The sequence below is a fragment of the Ursus americanus genome, chromosome 10, assembly GCF_024610735.1.
Source record: "Ursus americanus isolate L20-20 chromosome 10, mUrsAme1.1.p, whole genome shotgun sequence".
NCBI classification, from domain to species: Eukaryota; Metazoa; Chordata; class Mammalia; order Carnivora; family Ursidae; genus Ursus; species Ursus americanus.
In genome coordinates this window covers 17,640,067-17,658,242 of record NC_142136.1, presented here as the reverse complement: position 1 = coordinate 17,658,242, position 18,176 = coordinate 17,640,067, and the positions used below count along the sequence as shown (strand labels likewise).

The following is an 18,176-nucleotide window of genomic DNA, read 5'->3' as shown; positions in this document are numbered from 1 at the left end:
TCCAGGATTTCACAGTGGCCAGGAGATAAAATCATTGAAAGGGAAGGGTCTGCCATAAATGCATGGTCAACCTGCATTACCTCACCCCAGACATTTCTCAGGTCTTGAGGCTGTGGCAGACTAAGGTAGTAAGGAGCTAAGCTCAGTATCCCTGAAAGCTTTATGGTAATAAAATAAACATAAATGGAATGAAAAGTTGGAAATTTTAGCAGAGAATTTGAATATGTATGAAAATCAGGTAGACATTTTAAAACAGAAAAAAACAAAAATAATTGAACTTAAATCACTGAATAGGCTTTTTTTTTTCTTTTTTTAAGAGAGAGAGAGTGTGTGTGCTCACCCATATGCTCATGAGCGGGGACGGGTGGGGGGAGAATATTAAGCAGGTTCTACGCCCAGCATAGAGTCCAACATGGGGCTTGATCCCACGACCCTGAGATCATGACCTGAGCCAAAGTCAAGAGTTGGGCACTTGACCAACTGAGCCACCTAGGCGCCCCTTAAATCACTAATAGGCTTAAATCAGAGTAAATAAAATAAAACCCAAATAAGTGAACCTGAAGAGAGATCCACAGAATTAATTGAAACTGAAGCACATAAATTAGATAAAGCAGAACAGAGCAGAAGAGACATGGGTCACGGTCAAAGTGTCTAATATACCTGCAATTGGAGACCGAGAAAGACAGGTGAGAGGGAGGAGGAAAGAAGTAATCTTTGAAGACCAATTGGTCAAGAATTTTGTAAAACTGATAAAGGAAATACATCCAGTTTTAAGAAGCTCAGCAAAACCCAAGCAACATAATACAAAGAAAACCGTAACATGGAAGATCATAGTCAAACTCTTGAACCAAGACAAAATGAAAGTCTTAAAAGCAAGTGAATGAGCAAAAATAAGATTTTCAACAGAAACTAAAAACAGTGAAATGGTGTCTTTAACATGCTGAAGGGAAAATTATGCCGATCTAAAATTCCATAACCAGTGAAAATATATATATACATGAGGCATAATTTCATCAAATAAATATTGAGTGAATGCTTAACTAGCATACCTGAACTACAAGAAGTACTTCAGTTCTTCCAGCTAGGGAAAAATGATCCTGATAGAACATGAAACTGCAGGAAGCAATGAAGTTCACTGAAAGCAAACCTTAAAATACTGGCATGAGAAGAAAATTTGAGAATTGACATGAGCTCTGTATCTATTACAGAAACCATATCTATAATTAACACATTTTGCGCACACGCGTGTGCACACACACAAATTTCAAGCACAGTTGGATTATCCAGTAAATTCTTCCAAAAATTTAAGGAATGAATAAGATTAATCTTATACAAGCCCTTTCAGGAAATACACACGAAAGAGTGAATACTTCCCAATTTGCTGTGGGGAGCAAATATTGACACCAGAATCTGACAAGGATATTAAAAGGAATTTATCAGGAATATTTACCAGGAAGTAGACATGAGAAGGACGGGTCAATATAAGAATTGTCTTCTGGAATTTATAATATATATTGGAATGTGATAATGAATGGAAGCGACTAGTTAACTTTTCTAAGGTTCTTACATTGTTGCGGAAGTGGTTAAAGTACTATTGAAAGCATAGTAAGCATGCAATAAATTCTATAAGTAAATATTACAGTTATCTCTAGGATATTCAAAAAGGTATCACAGGAGGGTAACAAATAATAAATGATTTATCTAAAAAGGGCAAGAAAGAGATATACAAAATATTGTAGAATTTATAAAGAGCTCTTAGAAATCCATTAGAAAATGTAGATAATCTATTTTTTCTAGAATTTATAAAGAGCTCTTAGAAATCCATTAGAAAATGTAGATAATCTATTTTTTCTATGGGTAAATGACTTGCGAAGTCACCTTATATTAGAGGATGCAAAAAAATCAAAATCGTAAAAATAAATCATTAAAACTACACTAAAATACTGCTACACCCCTACAAAATAACAAAAATTAAAATGGCTAATACTGTCAAGTGTTGCAGAGCATATGGAATAACTGCCAGTCTCATCTATTGCTGGTGGAAATTGAGGCCTGAGCAACCATATTGAAAATCTGCTTTGGCAATGTCTATTAAAGATCAATATTAATATGCCCTATGTCTTAACAGTTCCACTCCTAGGTATATACTCAAGATCAATGAATGCTTAAGTCATTCAAAAAACATGTACAAGAATATTCAATTAGCATTATTTATCATAGCCCCAAATTGAAAACAGAGGAAGAATCCAATGCTGAGTAAATAAATTGCTGTATATTCATAAAATGGAATACCCATATTGTAATTGACAGGGTTCAGGAAGTATAACCTCCAAATGTGGCACCATGACATATTGGGTATTTTGAGCTGAAGAAATTTGAGAAAGGGCAGGTGCAGGAAGGATTTTCCTACTTCCCCTGAGGCAGGTCTCACGTGAGAGGTTCTCTCCCTATGCCAGAGGTAAGGAGCATCCTTATCTCCAAAGACTACGGATATGGCCCAGGGAAATCTGAATGAACAAGCCTTGCTTTTCCCCCACTTAGCTCATATCCTCTTTTGTCCTATCCCATTTTCCCATGGTTTTCCGCTCATCAAACCTAGCATAAAAATGCTCAGGTTTAACTGCTTCTTCCTAATGAAGGCTCCTGTGTCATGTAAAACTTATATTAAATAAATTTGTATGCTTTTCTCTTGTTAACCTGTCTTTCGTTACAGGGGTTGTAGTTGAGAACATAAAAGGGTAGAAAGAAAAGATATTTTCCACCCCTACATAGTAATAAAGAATGAACTACTCATATGCACAATAATATAATGTTTAAAACATAATGTTGAATATAAAGTCATATGCAAAAGTATATATATCATGGTACTATTTTTATGAAATTCATTAATAGGCAAATGAATCTATGTAAACAGGGGTCAGAATAGGAGTTACCCTCTGATTGTTGCTACAGGCTGAGAAGATAGATTTCTGGGGTGCTTATAATGTAATATATTCTAATTTGAGTTATACTTTTGTGTGCATACCTATGCAAAAACTCACTGAACTGTATATTTAAGATCTGTATACGATCTTAGTAACTTATACAGTCACATTAAGAAGGGGAAATAAGTAAAAAAATAAAGCTAGTTTTGTTGAACAGATATCCACCTGTATGATCTCACGATTCCACATTTAGGCATATACCCAACAGATAGGACTGCTTTTTTTTTTCACCCTAAAAGACGTTTGCAAGATTTACACAGCAACAGTATTTTTACATCCAGACACTCCAAATAGTATGATTGTCCAGCAACAGATTGGGAAATTACGTTACGGTTCACTGATACGACAGAATAAAATCGAGTAATTAAAAAGAATGAATTTCTGCTACATCTGGAATATCACAGACCTGCTTACGTTCGTATCAAGCTCCTCAGAAAAATGAATCTGTGGTGGAGGAAGTCAAAATTGTGTTACATGTGAGAGAAGAAAATGAGGTGTACAAGAGGCTTCTGAGATGCTGGTCGTGTTCTGTATCCCGAGGAGGGTGGTCACACGGCTGAGTGGATGTTGAAGAATTCTTGAAGTGATACATTTATGATTTTTGCACTGTTTAGTATGTATCGTTGTATGAATTTGTAAGCGTTATTGTAACGAGATAGCACACATGGTGGCTTACCACGACGAATTTCTTGTGCCCCAGTTCTGGAGGCTGGAGGTCTGACGTTAAAGAGCCAGCGAGGGTGGGTGGCTCTGTGCTCTCCGCTCGCTCCCACGGGTTTGGTGGCGATCTCCGTGGCGTCTTTGGCTTGTAGGTGCGTCATCCAGTCCTGCACCTTCACACACATTCTCCTGCTTTCTCTTCACATGGTCTTCACTCTGTGCCTGTCTGGCCTGTGTTCAAAGTTCCCCTTTTTATAAGGACACTAATCACATTGGATGAGGGCCCACGCTCAAGATGTCATTTTAACTTTATTGCCTCTGTAAAGAAACTGTTTTCAAATAAGGTCATGTTCAGAGGTACTGGGGTTTAGGACTTGAAAATATATTTTTGCAGAAACATAATTCAATCTATAAGAAACATCTACTGTAGTTTTTAAAAATCCAAAAATTAAATCTAGCAGAAAAAGGAGTAGAACTGAAATGAAGGTCAAGGAGGGTTGCAGTCAGCCTTGACGATACAACACCTGTATGTAAACCGAATGTTAGGATGGGCCAGAACATGTTAGAATTGAAAATTTTAGAGCTCTAAGATACTTTTGGAAACTTTCAACCTCCTCCTTTTTTCAGCATAAACATTTAGGCTCAGCAAGATTAAAGAGTTTGTTTAAGGCACACATTTAAATCGTTAACAGGAGAATTTAGCCTAGAATCCCGAATACCCACCTACCTTCTCCCCAAGACAACCACAACCTTAAATTTCACTAATTTCTCAAATTATTTCTAGAATATTTGCAAAATCACATTTCCTTAATCTTCACTTGGCTTATCTTTGTCCATATTTTTATAGTTTATGTAAAGAAAGCTAGATTAAGGGAATTTCACTGCAAAGGTGAAAATCAGAATGACATTTGTGAAGCTGTAACTCTTGTTACCATCTGGCATACACAAGGGCGTCATACTAAATGAGATCAGAATGAGCTCCTTGGAAGTAAACCTTTAATAGGCTGGGGAACTTCAGGGGAATCTTTCCTACAATGTTTTAATAGAGCATTTGAGGATGAGATCTGCACAGCTGGCCAGTGAAAGCAATCTAGATTAGCTGCCAAAACCAGGTTTTAAATGAATTTGCCATCCGTCACCATTCTTTCAAAAAGGCAATGGAGATTTTGATGAATTAACAAAAATCTTTTCTGATCTGGAGCCCTTACACTTGACCGTGTGTCACAATTAAAGTTTTCCTTCTTCCCTCCTTCCCTCCTTTCCTTCCTTTTTTTTTCTTTTGCTGTTTCTCATGACATCAGTCTTCTACAGATCAGTTATTAAAGACACTGACCACGACACGTATCAGGTGAATGGCATAAATCTTATAGTCCTGTTAGAAATATACTAAGATAATAAAATGAAACGGCAAAGGAAAATGGAAATAAATGGAAAATGCTACTTTCCGTCTTCCATGTAGAAAGGACATGGTCTTTCTGTCAGCAGAGATAACTGAGTTGCCGGCACCGCCAATCCTTTTCTTTACAACTGAGCAGAGAAAAAGCAAAATTTAGCAGACGAATTGAGGAAAGAAAACCACTCAGGAACACATGTAAAATTAATAGTATATCGTTAACTAGCAAATGCATGTAAAGTTAAAACTGCCTTCATAATCTGGGTCCCACTTCTCTTCTAGAGAGTGTGCTCGGTAGAAACGTGATTCACCAGCTGGTATTTAGTTATCTAGAATTCCTCTTCAATCCATCTAGAATTCCTCTTCAATCCATCCATCCATGTTTTGGAATACTTTCCCTTGTTTGCTCAAGGGGAGCAGATGTTCAACTTTGTTCTATCTTTGATTTTGGAAATTTAGTCCTTGTGCTCTGTAGTGTCGTGGAAGCTGATACAGGATAACGAGGCAAATGGCAACGCATGTTCTGAGCAGTAAGTTACTAGTACCTTTGCTTGCCGCACACCCGAACCAGGCAGAGGCAGCTTCCTGAGGCCATCTGGGCCCAAGTGACTGTGCATTTAGGGCAAATATGCATGACAGTCTGTATCACCTGGGTGGGAATTGAAATATTTCTCACCCATATGAAGACCTCTTTATAGAGATACAGGCTTTGGGCATGTTAACCAATTACTTCCCAATGATAAACCACATCATGAATAATGCAAATTTCCTCTTCACCCAAGAAGGGTGAAAAAACGAGACTACTTGATATCTGATTCTTCTGGTTTACGATGCCCTTTACTTTTAATCACAGACTAACCTGAAACAGCTAAAAATCTGGGTGGTTTCTGTCCTATAATATTTGTGAATGACAATATGGAGTGTGATTTGTGTGTGTATCTGTATAGGTGACTAGGCAATACTGATTTAGACAATTAATAAATTAGCTGGGAAGTAAGATGGTGGCATCAAGAAAATAATTCTCACTCTTTTGGGGGGTGAGGGAGGGGTATAAATGTTATGTCTCATAAGAAATGTCTGACTTCGAGAAACTGGCATTACACATCTACTTATTTCATGGAACGTCTCCCATGTTTTCAGTTTACTTACAGGCTCCATTCTCCTCCTCCCCTTCTTCTCCCATTCTCATTATACGCTGCTCGTCACAAAATGTCCTTGTTTCTTCCCTATTGCGGTCATTGATCTGTATCTGTCCTGCTAACTCAGCATGGATGTTTTGGTAGAAGGCTCCTATGTTTTGATGGAAGACTCCAACATTAACTCTGAGGTTGTCTTGTAAGAAAGGTTTTTTGCTTTTTCACCAGTTCTTTCCAGGTCCTCAGAGCGTTTTCACACAGACCTTTCACAAAGGCCATTCGAGAATTGCTAACATTTGGTGTGCACACTTCCTGTTTTGGAAAAAAAAGTGTCTCCCAAATGTTTCTGAGCTCTTTTTGAGGTTGTGTTTGTATCCCTACTTCCATTTTACTCCTGCACTTACTCATTCGTTTTTAGTTTACACTCTCCCGTGAGGTCAAACACAGAGCTTGGAGTGGAACACACATTAATTATAAACGTATCTGGTCACTTTGGGTACAACAGCTCAGAAGATGGAACCAGCCAAGTTCTGAGTTTAAAGGTCAGCTCAGGCACAATGGAAAGGAGACATACAGAATTTTCTTACAGAAACAAGAAAAAAATGATTTTTTTGCAGCATTAGAGGCCAGGTAGTGAATGTAGTAGGCCTTTTCTAAGTTCAGTATTCTATTTACAAAATCACAAGACTTTTATAAATTGCCAGACTGCCTTGCATAAACTAAATGCCAACAGAACAGTGACCTTTCAAATTACTGGTGCAACAGAAGCTGAGATCAGAAAGCTCAAACTTAAAGCAAACACTGACAAGAAACCCTACAGAAATGACTTCTGTGTCTGGTCAACGTAACATAACATGACATATTGTAAAATGTGTTTGGCTTTTTGGGTAGAATAGTCTGTTATGGTTTCGCTGCTTTTGAAAATATGAATCTGGAGATTTGTGGTTACATTATCTGAACCTAAAATATTTTTTAAATTTGAAAGAGAAAGAGTGGGAAAGTTTGGTATAAAAAGACTTACAAGATATGATTGTAATAGTGTTAGTAAGAGAGGTGAAGAAAGGATGGGGCGGGTGGGGGACTTGACAGGAGCTGAGTTGGAAGTTTGGGGCAAGGGAAGTTAAGTTGCAAAAAAGGATAAGAGTGTGTTATATAAGGAGGTTTTTTTTTTTTTTTAAGTTCTCATTTGAAATATGCAATGGAGATAACTTTAAAAATACATCATGAGGAATTTTGAATCAGAGTTCCAATTTTAAAATGTTATGAGCTTCCGTTGTTTTCCTATTTCCCATACGTTTCTCTATAAGTTTCACTTAAACTGCATGAAAGTGCGGATACCAACTGCTTTATAACAAAATTAAATTCATATATATGTATATATTTGCATGTATATATTCAAAGAGATTTTTTCAGTCTATACTTAAAATGTAACTTTAGAGAGGTTTTATTAATTAATTTATTTATAATTGTATAATTTTTTTCTGTATCTTCAGTTCTCTGGTTTGAAATTTTTCTGTCAATATTTAATTTTCACCTACATATTCTCATCAATAGAATACAATCACAAAACAGCAGATTTTACTCTGTCTACATTTGAATAGATGACTAGAGTCACGTATCTGATGACTAACGCTTTCTAAATACATATGTACTCCTTATATATCTGTGTAAATGGTTGTAAGGGGATGGAGGAAATATTTTAGAGATGCATCACTGTGTATAGGATTTTGAGGCACATTCAATTGCTTTCACATTTAGAAGTTTTTGATGAACATGTTTCTCTTTCACGGCAAACATGTTGTGCATGTGAGCCATCTATAGCCAGATTTTATTGTAAGTGTTTGAATGGATATTGCAACTATGGGATATTGCCAGAGTGTTAGTAAAAAGCAAATTGAGTCTATTGAGAGATTAATTCACCAGCTGAAAGAAATACATTTGCCTTAGAGTCATCAGATATTCTATCCACCGAACTCATCCTCCAAGATAGCATACCTAATGAGCTTCCTAAACCAATTAAACATAAGCAGGAAGCATCAGTCATCAGAACTATTTTCAGCTAGTCAGCTGACTGCACAAACTGCATGGCATTGAGGAAAGGGGAACACCCTAAAAGTTGTGGGTTTTTTCACTGTCCTGACTTGACTTCTCAATTTTATGGATGCAGCGTCTTGCACAGGACAGTGTAAATGAGTAGAGTGCCTTTTGCTATATAAAGTGCTTTCCCTTGCATTCAGTAGAATAAAATAAGTTTTAATGGGCTTAAGTGATTTGCTTAAAGGCACACAATAATGTATGTCTGGGTCTCAAAATCATGCCCTTTCCTCTGTTGTAATTGTTCTATAAATATGTATGTTGATAAACTTTCTACCTTTCATGACCAAGGAATATGTTCGAGTGTTCAAAATGCCGCCATCTTTACAATTGGACAGACTCAGCTAGAGCCAAGACAGGATGAGGATGAAGGGAAATGTTTTTACCCCCGCATGGGTTCCCTTTTTCAAAGACGGAGTCAGGGTACTGGTATCAATTCCTACTGATTATAATGATAATAATGATCCAAATAATTAACCATTACTGAGCGCTCATAATATGCCAGCACTTTAAGCCCAAATAATAGTCTCCAAGCCTTTCAAATAGATCTTCTTCTCTTAATTTAAAGATGCAGAGAATGTAGACCCAGAGAGGTAATGTTAAATGTTTTAACGTTGTAAATTTTGAAAATTTCTTATAATATGTTCTATATTTTATGAGTATATGAAACAACTATCCATGTGTGTGAGAAATGAAGAGAGATTTGATACAGTATGTGGCATGAGTATATCTAATATGACTAATTTTTATATGCTATTTATAAAAATTGGCTTCATTATCATTCTGTAGGGTTATTCGTGTTTGTTGGTTGAAATGTGCACATGTGGAAATTGTTTTGTTTTACTTAAAGACATGTGGGGGAAGGCTCCTCTTTGATGGAAGTTATACATATTTCTCAAAAGTGGCTTAAGAATGGTATGTGAAGTAACACTCGCCCATGGAGGTGGAGCTAACAGAGCATGGGGGGAGTGATTCGCATGCTGCCTCCCAGGCATTGGAGGAGGAGAGGATGGTAAAAAGCTCATTCCCTGGGAAAGAACAGGGGATGATTTCATTGGTTGGTGACCCAAATCCTAAAGTTAAATTTCCCTGCCCACTCTAGAAAAAAATGAATCTTTTATATACATAAGTTTTTGACACTAGATTCCTATTCCTAAATATTCATTTAAAAAGGTAATTGGAATACTCTTTTTCTATCTAGTTCATCAATGGCAAACACAAATATTTTGGGGAAGTATTTCTTGGCATTATCCTTCAATGTTAATTTTTTGTTTAAAAAACTTTTAGATGCTTCCAGGAGCCCAGGAATGAGATTAACTTCTTTTTAAGATTAAAAAAGAAAAATAAGTTAACAAGATCACAAAACTAAACCTTTGTCTGTTTTTCTTTTCCTGATTTTCACATTATTTCCTTTATATTAATTTTACCTTATTGCATATTCATGAAGGCCGACTTTGAAATAAGAAATATATACTGAGTACTTTCTAAGAACTAAGACTATGTGTTCTCCTTTGATGTGAACTATATCTTTCAAAATATATATGTTTTGCATAATATGTACTCAATTAATGTCATTGAATAAATAAGTGAATTCATCTACCAGTCAATAAGCATGAATCCAAAAGCTATTCTAGAATATCATGGCCTCTGAAGATCAGAGTAAAAGTGAAAGCACTTTGCTAAATTAGATATAAAGGACATGGAAGACAGAGTAAATTTAATAAATTATTTTCAAATTTCAAATGAATTAAAGCTTATTTATTTAGCATCTACAATGTGGAAGTCCCTCTAGTCATGATTGGAAGTATAAATATGATGAAATTGTGGTCTCGTCCTTGAGAGACTTAGCATTGATCAGGAAAGCATGGCATATGCTCAAGAAACTTGAGTGCCTGTGCATGGGACACACAGATATCAAAGGTCCAAGAAGTATGTACGGACTGGGAAAAGAGTTATTTCAATTTGAACGTGAGGTTTAGGTATAATATGATGAGCTGAAAAAGTGGAAAGAGGGATTCTATGTGGAGGAAAAACAAGAGTTGGAAGTGAGAAGAGTATAAAACAAGCACAAACAAAATTGCAGACCTATAATTACACACAATTTCTGTGTGAACAGCAAACTGACTGCTCTGGGGCAGAATTTGGGTGCCGGGGACTGTGTTTAGACATAATTAACAAAAACAAAAACAAAAATTTGACTGCAGCAAAAATTTGAACTTTATGTCTTAGACCTCTTTTCCAAACGCATGTCAGTGGATGTTGAGTGAAGGAAAGGGGTAATTTGCTTATGTACATTTGGAAAATGTGAGGTGGCGTTCGACTGTTAAACAGCATTGCTTTCTGTGAGGTTTCTCAGGAGCCTTCAGTTCATGGACATCAAGAAGGCGGACCATTGTAGGAATTTCACAAACATTTTGCTATAGGCTCTCTTTCTGTGCTTTGTCTATCTGTAGTGATATTTCTCCTCTGGACATATGTTGGAAACGAGCAATTTTTGACAGTTAAGGGTCACAAAGAGCATTAAGGCAGAGAAAGGACATGGTGAAAGTACTGATTTGGGGGAAATAATAGGGTGGTTGTAGGTGGAGAGACTGACATCCCCTGCAATAAGAGGTTGAGAAGAGGAGTTGTAATGATACATACATAGTGGAGATGAAAGTTTATTTTAAGATACAAAGCAGTGGAGTGCATTTTTAGATCCAATCACTGCTTAGAGATGAAGTATTGTAGGAAGAGCTGGAGATAAAGACTTGTAATTTGTATACAGGTGAGAGCACAGTCTGTTAGGATGGATTCCCAGAAAGAGACTACGAAGGAAGTTTCTGCTATTAACTGAAACATTTATTTTTATTTTCTTGGAAGTGTGAGGAGAAAGATGATCAAAGGAAGAAGAAATCAGAACAGTTTTGTTCAAAAAAGTAGGATTTGAATAAAGATCTTGCTGTGAAAAGCTGGTTTTTGTTAATTAGAAATGTATTGGGGATTTTTGCAAGATACATTTTATTATAATTGTGAGAATAAAAATGAACATTTGTGGATGTGTGATGATTGAGAAGGAAGAAAATATCTTTGTAAGGCAGAACTTTCATGCAGAGGACACAGAGGGAACTAACCCCGTCCCAGGGAAATGGGATTATTGGGAACCCAGTAGTACGGGGCAGATGGAATCTTGAATATTTTTTGATGAGTTGAGCATAGGAAACGGTGATTCCGTCTCATGTTCAGGGACTTGGAAAACAGCGAGAGGGATTGTAAAGAGGCAGAGAAACTGAAAAGTAAAGAAAAGGTAAAATCTGATAGCTTGTTTCCCAGGGTATGATCTTCTCTGTAAGGTGGTGTCTTACGGAATATTAACCTCTGGTTTGGAGGAATATTCTAGAGAATCAGGAGAGACATCTTTTTAAATTTAACACCTAGTAACACATTTAGGAAATGCTAATAAATAGAAATAAATTCTGACCAGAATTTTTAATTATTGTCATTTTGTTTTGCCATTTCATTTTTGTTAGGGAAAATTAATCTTAAAGAATTGTAATATTTTGGGGCACCTGGGTGTCTCAGTTTGTTCAATGTCTACCTTTGGCTCAGGTCGGGATCACCAGGCCTGGGATCGAACGCCACATGTGGCTCTGCTCAGTGGACTATCAGTTTCTCCCTCTTCCTCTGCTCCTCTCCCCTTCTTGTGCACTCTATCTCTCTCTCAAATAAATCAATAAAATCTTTTAAAATTTTTTTAAAAAATTAAAAAAAAGAATTGTACTATCTCACAGTTTGTGACCTAATTTTATTTTTAATTTTGAAAGTTTATAAATTGTCAAAGTCCGGTTGCTTCAATGTAAGTGTTCTTAAATGCTAAATGTGTTCCTCTTCGTTGTACTGAGGATATTTCACCCTATGTTTTTCAATTTGAAATATTATCCTTGGGCTGTGTGCTTCATTATTGTCTGCTAATCAATACTATTATCTAGAAAATCTCTAAGACTTACATAGAGCACCCTGAAAATTTAAATGACCATTAAGTGTGCAGCCGGGGTACATTTCATTCATAATATAGCAGTACCCTCTAGTGCTCATGCTGGGTCATGTGTTCTCCCAAACTGCCTTACAGGGGTATATGTCACCTATTGAATCATATTACTCAGACTTAACTTGAAGTGAAATATTCTATTATTCATAACATCACCTTCTTGAAAAGGAGTTCAGGCATTTCCAATATTATTCAAAAATATTACCAGCACTCTTGTGCTGTAGAGGAAAATGGCTGTTCCATCTATTTTGCTCATATAAGTAAATGAAAAGCTTGAGAACCAAGAACCAAGAAGTTGGTTACATTTCTTAAGTGATTTGTAGAAATGGAAGTAGGACCTAAGTCTTCTGTTCCAAGGACGAAGCATCTGATCCAAGAAAGTTTAAAGCTATATGTATATGTCCAAAATTCTACATTTTTTTTAACGGGAGCTTTTCTTGAAGAATTTTACTCTGTTTTGAGAAATTTTGGATTGTTGGTTTACAACACAGCGCAATAGTATCAGCCAATATACTGCAAAGGAAGTTGTGTTGTACTGAAATTTGACTCACCGTGCTTAAACATGTTAATTCAGAATGAAAGGATTCTCCAGCCCAACTCTCCATGAGCAAGAAGGCCTGGTTTATTTGCTTTCTGAAGCCTCAACCTAAGTTTCATCACTGAGTTTGTATGCAGATCGTAGATCTTCATAGCTGTAAGACCTTGCCTGTTATTTACTATAATTTTGGTAGTTTTAATTTTTTATTACAGACTTGATTTGGTCAGGTGTTCTCACCAAAATAGTAGATCCATGTAAGAAAATAATTCTAATTTCTACATATGTTTCTGAAGAGCTTCCTTAGGTGGGGTTTGAGTTTGCTATTAATAAATGTTTTTGGTATCCATATTTAGTTGTTACAGGGTAGGTCACCCAAACCTGACAAGTGGGAGCTCCAGACGGGCAGTGGCGGTGGCCTGGTTGAACAGGTCAGCGGGGACTGTGATGATGAAGACGGTTGTGGGGGATCGGGAAGTGGAGAAGTCAAGAGGACACTAAAAATCACAGACTGTAAGTGTACGATTCCAACACCATTTCTAAAGAATTAATTTTGAAGTTTAATTGAGGATAATTATTACTATGAATGCAAAGGAATAAGGACAGAGAATTCAGAAGCATGCAAAAGGAATTGGAAATGACAATGAACCCATTTTTAGTTATTCAAGACATGTATTCTTGGGGGTGTTGTTTATTTTTAACTAATGACTTTCAATGGAAATGGCATTTTTTTTCTGTGAAAGATTTGTGAATGACCAGTTCTGAGAATTAAAGGTTTTAAAGTCGGATAATCCTCAGGGCTCAAAATAACTAACAGGGTGGCTATTAGATAGATACTAGTAAATAATGCGAAATCAGGATGGGTAAACTCTACTCAATAATCAAATTCTGCAACTTCATTATATTGCACCGTTCTATAAAAGATATCTTACTAGGTTTTCATCATGATCAAATTACAAAGAAATTGGTTAAATAGAGGGTTAGTTATAGTGAAAAACGACTTGGATTTAACTCTTCTGAATCTGTTCTTCCCAAAAACTCTCACCAATCGTTCACCTCATTTTGGTTGTATGGGTTTGAAAACCATGTCCAGTATTGCTGGGCTGGTCACCACCACAGAAGATCGAACTTCCAAATGACAACAACAAATCACCAGATGAATTGTGTTTTCTTTTCTTCGCTTTACAAAATGAGGAATATTGGCTCTTCCTTGTTACACGCATGCGGATGTTCACATGGGCAAGACAACCAAAGCTTTCAGCTGAGAAAGCAGTGTGCAAGTTGACATACCCAGGGCAGCTTCCTTTCAGCTCTTCATTTATCCGAGGTCATACCAAAGGTGATTACTTTATAAAGTAATTTTCTGGACCTGTGCAGCCCTATCTGGAGGCTGGTCGGAAAGTCTCTCTCTAAATCACAAAGGGCTGCTTTGGAACTGTGAGACATGTCCTTTCATGACTTTGGTGGGGGAAGAATTCATTTACTTCTCACTTCTTGTAGTAAATTTAGAACACTACACATGCTTCAAGCATCAATACCCCATTCTTTCCAGGATCTTGTTTTATAAGGCAAATATATTGGTTAAAGGAATGGAGGCCACAGAGGTGCAAAATCCAAAGGGCAATTAGTATAAAGAAATATGTTTTCCTGTTAGACACAGAAATAAATCTAAGAGAAAGTAAATAGATGGGGCTTAGTACGCTGGAGCAACAGTTGAACAAAGGGCCACCAAAATTTCTTGATGTATTAATGCAGTTTCCTAGTGAAAATTAAGTATCTTCTACTCGGGTAGGAGCAGGTAAGGATATGTGTTTTTGTTATTGGTATTAATATAGTTTGTCAGGTTGATTCTTCTGTTTTTCTATATTTTGCTCTTTAGGCCAAAACAATTAAAGGGAAGAAGTAGAAAATGCAAATGAAAGGGTTTTCTAGAAAAAAAAAATTATTCTTACCTAAGAGTTAAAATGTCCTCCATCGTATTTTGGAATTGTGATCCTTATCTATTAGGTTACTATTAGTTAATCTTTCATTTTCATTTTATCTTAAGTATTTTTGTGTAGCATAATTTCATTGTCATTTAAATATTAGCAGGGTTTTAAGGAATAGACAGTATTATAAAAATAGGTTGAAATTTCATCTAAAAATTATGTGTGTGTAAGTGTAGAATTAGCATTTTTATAGGGATTTTTTTCACTCTTGGAGTTATTTATAAGCTCAAGAACTCATTATGTATTAATAGATAACTCTTGTTTTATTTCACAAGAGAAGTAGAGACAGTGGAGGATATTTAACTACTAATAATTTTCTCACAAAATCATATGTGTCAAGGTGGCAAAAATGAATTTTGACTTCAGAATCCTGTTTTCCATTATTACTGATATGGACAGGTGTGGTACAAGCAACTGTCCTTCAGAATTGGAGAGATTTAAGATTTAGATAGTTTTCAGCAACTCCAGGCAAACATTTAAAAAAATCCACATCTGCTATAAGTGGGTTGCTTCTCATGTTTCTCAGAGTTTATAGTTGTTGCCTTTCAATTTTTAATAAGTGGTTAGGAAACCACTGTGGATAGTAGGCTGAAATAAACAGGGACAGAGAAAGTAGCAAAGCATAGGTCACATTTCTATTTTTATAAAGCACTATCATATTTTCCTTGTGTTTGGCTCGTTTGATATATTGCTAAAGCAAGCTACCACATAGTTTTGGATGGTCTTAATAACTTAAAACTCATGTGCTCCGGCAAGTTTACCTGGTGTTGTTTGTGTAAAGAACTTGAAATGCACCATTGTTTCTTCTGTACACTGATGTTATTCTTTATAAAAAACATCGTAAGTAGAATATAGTTCATTTGTCACCTCAAAAATGTTGGATTAAAAATAGTTACACATATATGTATGTATGTATTTATAGCCATATAATATATGATTACGTGGAATAACACTGTGTTCTGCAAATTTGATTGTGCTTCATTTATGAAAATTTTCCAAGTTTACTAATTATCACTTGACCTGATGTTCCATCTGCTTTTGTTCATGTTTATTTCAGATAACTGAGGGATCGATACACTTTAAAGTGCTAAGTTTTACCATCAAAATATTTATATGCTTTTTAAGTATGATTTTGTTTTCATCACCGATGGTATCAAATAATTTAACAAATGTTTAGCTTTTAAAACTACCTGATGGCTATCAGTTATCAAACGATAGCTGGTACGTTTCTTATAAAAAGCAGCCGTCTATGCAATGCACCGTTCACTCTTAGGAAACTGAAAATATTTTCCTATTTCAGTAAAATGATTTAAAAATCCCAATCTTCTAGAAACTTACTCTATATTTTTTTTATTGTATTGAATCTGGCTCATTCGTGTGGGTGTGGTTATTTCACTAGTAACCTGGGACTACAGGATCTAAATGGCTTTGAACCTTCATTTTGCCTCACCTCTGACACTTGCTCTCCATTCAAAGTCGCTGATTGATGCCGGTTCTAAACACCAGCGGAAAAAACCAAGTTCTGTTCTTGTAGCCAGGCAGAGCAAACCTACTGCCATTCTCATCAATACTTTCTCAACTACTTGACCGTTCTTCTAATATCCCCAAATTCTGATAGTTTCAAATGAAAATAACCCAGAATGCCACTAAAAGACAGGCTGTCGCAAAACCATTCCATGTGTAGTTTTAGAATAGTAGCATTGCTTGCAATTCTCATGTGATAACATCATTTCCATTTCAATTTTAAGAAACAAAGAATATGTAACCTGTGACCAAGTTCATTTTGATACGGTGGTTTACACTGATAACACAAGCAAAATGAATCTGACCACAAGTTGATTCAGATACAATACAATTCGAGAACAGTAGGGTGATTTTCAGTCTTCAGATGGTCTGAGGTAATTTCTATTGTCATATTCATCATTGCTCATATAATGTTATATAGTGTGGTTAGCAGTTTTAGAAATAATTTTATTTTGTGTGCCTGTGAATGACAACAAAGATCGTTAAATGTGTGTTCAGATGACTTTTGTCCTAGTGGTGCTCTCAGCATGCCTCTGGAGGAGGGTCATTGTGTGGGCTCCTTCAGACGACTGTTAGCCTTTAGTTTCTTATTTCACGAGCTGTTCTTCCTCTTCTCTGTTATGGGCTTTCATCATCAACCCAAATTCTAAGTATTTAAAGAATCCAGGACTCAGTTCTCAAACCTTTTGTCATCTCTGTTCTCAATGATTCCCTGGTCCACAAACCGCTAACTGCATCACAAGAAGAGTAGGGATACTGGACCAGCCATTGATAGCACCGTCCAGTTTATGAAGCATTCCCCTGTGTGTTATCTCAGGAGGTAAGCTTTTGAATACTGAAAGTATTCAACATAATGGAGATTAATTTGGAAGTAGCAGGGTAATACATCGAAATATAAAGTTACTAGATCTGGAAAGAAATTCTGGTTCACCTTCTGTAGCCAAAAATAAATAGTTTATATTGGCTTTGGACTTGTCACTTCGTAATTAACCTTAGAGTAGCTTCTAACAAATGCACCTACAGCATGGTACTAACAATGACCTTGGAAGAGAATAGTGTATTCCATGTGCATGGTAAAATGAAAATAAAACGTTGTTAACCACCGAAGAATAAAGGTTGCTGATTTATTTAGTAATGCAGGATTACACAGCGAGGGAAAATTCTTGGCTTCCTCAAACTTATTTTCACCATAAATCACCTTTATTTCAAAATCTCAGGCATAGAGGTCAGGGAGAACTCAAAAAAAAAAAAAAAAAAAAAGAAAGAAAGAAAGAAAGAAAGAAAGAAAGAAAGAAAGAAAGAAAGAAAGAAAGAAAAGAAAAAGAATTACAAGTGGCATTTTCCTTAGGAAATGCAATCTTTACTTTTCTTTCCAGAATTACTAAAACTATGTAATTATTCATTTTGTAGAAATTATTTTATATTATCTACTGATGATTTTTCTTTCCAGTATAAATTATGTCAAACAGATAATGCAAGCATATATTTGTTTACATTAATAATAGTTCCAAAAGGGACACCTGAATGGCTCAGTCAGTTAAGTGTCCAACTCATGATTCCCGCTCAGGTCATATCTCAGGGTCATGGGATCAAGCCCCACATGGGGCTCCACGCTCAGCATGGAGTCTACTCAATATTCTGCTTGAGATTCCCTATGCCCCTCCCCCCTTCTCTCTCTCCCTTTCTCTCAAATAAATAATCTTTAAAAAAATAGTTCCTAAAGAATAGTAGTTCCAAATAAGCATATTAAAAGTATGTGTATTCTTTCTAACATTTAAGTCTCATCAAATTCAGTTAAAATGTATTTAGTTTACTTTGCAAAGTGAGATAAATAG

General features: G+C 36.0%; 1 protein-coding gene across 1 annotated transcript in view; it reads left to right on the top strand.

The window, feature by feature from the left end:
- Positions 1 to 17,566, top strand: part of GPC5 (glypican 5) — a 653,116-nt gene extending 635,550 nt beyond the window's left edge. Inside the window, exon 7 of the mRNA XM_087865050.1 lies at positions 13,186 to 17,566. Within this exon, the coding sequence (XP_087721176.1) occupies positions 13,186 to 13,380 (195 nt within the window). The 3' untranslated portion in view covers positions 13,381 to 17,566. The remainder of the gene's footprint in view (positions 1 to 13,185) is intronic.
- Positions 17,567 to 18,176: the final 610 nt, after the last annotated feature.